The sequence below is a fragment of the Cyprinodon variegatus genome, unplaced genomic scaffold (assembly GCF_000732505.1).
Source record: "Cyprinodon variegatus isolate N-32 unplaced genomic scaffold, C_variegatus-1.0 Scaffold43, whole genome shotgun sequence".
NCBI classification, from domain to species: Eukaryota; Metazoa; Chordata; class Actinopteri; order Cyprinodontiformes; family Cyprinodontidae; genus Cyprinodon; species Cyprinodon variegatus.
Window position 1 is genome coordinate 2,078,399 of NW_015150496.1, and position 3,175 is coordinate 2,081,573.

The window sequence follows — 3,175 nt, forward strand, 5'->3', positions numbered from 1 at the left end:
ATGGGAGCTGGCTCGGAGCTCATCTGCCTGGCTGTGTGTTTCCTGGACGGGGCCGCCTTTTACAGCTGCCTTTTTAATCTCTGCTTCTGTCTCCTTGAGCCCCAGTCGGCCTCAGCAGATGGCCGCTCACACTGAGCCTGGTTCTGCTGGAGGTTTCTTCTCGTTAAAAGGGAGTTTTTCCTCTCTACCGTCACTACAAGCATGCAAAACTTTGAATCAATCTAACTGGATGATCTGGTGAACCGTAAAGTGCCTTGTTGTGAATCAGTGCTATATATAAACTGAATTTAAATAAATCATAATGGGAGTGCTTGGAGTTCAATGACTGAATTTTAAATGCTTACAAGCTTCCTTGACACCTCTTCCAAACCATCTGTCCTCCCTGTCCTTTGCTTTTGAGGTGCAAGTGTACAACTGAATCTTGCCCAGAAATGCTGGCACTAGGTCTCATACACAGCACCACTTAGCTTCAGTTTGGGTGTTCTGCCTTTAGGATTTTGCGTCTTTTTCCTCCTCTGTGTTGCATGCAGTGTTCTTCCTGCTAGCTGTACTGCCCAGTTTGAAAAACCACATCCTTCAAGTGATTCCCTAACATGTTTTTGTTTGTTTTGTGATTAAGGGAATATTGTCAGGCAGTTTATGTTTATGTTCCAGCGGGTGATGTGAGTCAAAATGAAGATCAGAAATCAGATAATCATAATTTAAAATGCTTAGGGAAAATATGAAAGGAAATTAAAGAGATTAAAGAATAAAACCTCTGCATGTTTACGTCGTACTTTACAGGAACCAGGTAGGTTTTACTAATCTCAGGTTTTGCTCCAAAGCTCTGAAGACTTCTCATGTATTCAGGACAATTTAAAGCGTTTATAGATCAACAGCATAATTTTAAAACCAATGTAATGCAAAGCAAGTGTTTTCAAACTGTCAATTCCAAATCTAAACCAAAGTTCCCTTCAGGCTTCATGCTTTGTGGTCTTTATTCCTATTTGGAGACCAAAAACTGGTTTCTATCTCATCTCTACTGCTCTGGAAGACGTCCTTACCCGTCCTTAGACTTAGACCTCCATTATTGTCATTGCACAAAAAAACACAAGGTGAATAAGCTAAGACCTTATTCCTGCACAATAAATATGTTTTCTATGAGTAAGAGCTAGCTATATACAGGGTAAGACTATATAAATATATATATATACATATATATTGCACTGAGTTTTTGAAGAAGTATGATCAATAAATAAATATTGCACTGAAGAGTTATTGAAAACAAAACATTAAATTGAAGACAAAACTAAACTAAGGTGCATGAGTCACTTACTGACTCACGTTAGTGTGATGGGGGGAAAACAAAGACAGATTTTCTGTAACAGACCGACGTACATTATCTTCATGAAGAGCAAGATGGTGTGTGGCCAACATTCGGATTCCTAAACGAGAGCACAGTGTTGTATCCAAGAAGTTCCTGATGATGGTCTCATCCTGGAAGATGGAAACATAAATAATAAAAAAAAAACAATCAGTCAATTAAATAAAGTAATAACTCCAGGAGACAGAAAGCTTGGTAGATCTGAGGAGTCTGGCTCTTGCCTGGATGTGCCTGCGACACTCCTTGAAGCCCTGGGCCAGCATGGTGACCACGTCTTTGTGGTCGTCCAGCAGCTGCTGCACCAGTTTACAGAAACGAGCCTCGACTTCCTGATCCTTGATCTGCCAAGAGAAACAAACCTCACATTAGATCTGAACATTATATCCTTAATCCTAGTCTAGATTTTAACTTTATGCTATACAATCTGCAGTTTTTAATTTAATCTAAATATTAAAAGAGTCACCTACAGTATGACATATATTCTCCTTTGTTGTCATAATTTTTAAAAAAAAAAAGCTCTTTACATGTAGCGGGACTTTATAATAACTTTTTTTCTTATTAAAATAAACTGTAGAAAAAAATAAACAGTTAAAAAAATACAATTAGACAAAGAATTAAAGCACCTTTCATAAAAAGAAAAAAAAGATGTAAGGGCTAAAGCTTGAAGAGGGTTTTATCAAATGTTAGTAAATGTAATCAACAATATTTTTCAGTCAGTTTAGAGAAATTGTTACAATTTAAAAAGGTTCCTGTTGAGATAATTTAGGAAGTTTCTATTCTAACGATAAAGGTAGAAATAGTCTGAGAAATGTATGATTAGGACATTAAGGGCACTTAGCCGGTTTCCCTTTATCTGTTATTTAATGATGACAATATGTCTGAATGAATTCGAGATAAAAATGTCAAAAATTAATAAATATTTGATGACTTGGTCATAACAAGATAAACCAACTTGAGATGATGGATATATATATATATGCCACTGAGCCTGGTTAAAACAGAGTTTTTCCTGTCCACTGTCGCTACAAGTATACTTAAGAGTCAATGCGTCGATGCAATCAACTGGTTTTCCTTAGATAGAAAACTTTGAATAGATTTGACTGTATGATCTGGTGAACTGTAAAGTGCCTTAAGATGACATGTGTTGTGAATTAGCACTATAGAAATAAACTGAGTTGAAATCTGAATATATGAAATGGAAAGAATAACAGCCCGTCTCAATCACAGGACTGAACAATTCTGTCAGTTGTGGCAGATTAGGGTAGACGATGTTAACGTTAAAAAATCTGATCTCATTTTTAGAGACCAGACTTGATTAAATTTCCTTGACAATCCACTCTCCTATGACAGCCATATTTAATAATTATTTCATACTAAACTTTTCCTCGTTTCTTTGGGGGTTTTTCTTTTCATCTTTCACATTCTTCATAATTGCTTTATAATCTTTCTCAGGGAAGTGAGGTTGCATTTTTATATAGACTGATATAATACAATGACCTACCTGTCCACCTTATTTCAAATGTTTTAATTAAACTTGAGATGTAGAGGCTTAAGTTTTTCTAAATTATACTTTCTTCAGAATCAATAAAGATAAAATGAAGTTTGCAAAAAATAAAAAGAAATAAAGAAAATCCTATCACCAACTGTTGCAAACTTCTTTTTTTCTAACTGCCTTTAAACCTGCAGGAGAAATAAATATTTAATTCAAATTGACTGATATTAAAGAACAAATGTGTTTTATCTACACAACCTGACTCAGCTGAATTCAGAAACAACATGAAGATTAGAAGCAGAGAAGGTCAACACAGGATT

General features: G+C 35.6%; 1 protein-coding gene across 1 annotated transcript in view; it reads right to left on the bottom strand.

Moving 5' to 3' along the window:
• bckdk (branched chain ketoacid dehydrogenase kinase) overlaps nucleotides 1–3,175 on the bottom strand; it is a 28,647-nt gene that overhangs the window by 11,024 nt on the left and 14,448 nt on the right. The window contains exons 3-4 of the mRNA XM_015370187.1: nucleotides 1,585–1,704; nucleotides 1,370–1,476 (exon numbers count right to left, since the gene is read on the bottom strand). Coding sequence (XP_015225673.1) covers nucleotides 1,370–1,476; nucleotides 1,585–1,704 — 227 coding nt within the window. The remainder of the gene's footprint in view (nucleotides 1–1,369; nucleotides 1,477–1,584; nucleotides 1,705–3,175) is intronic.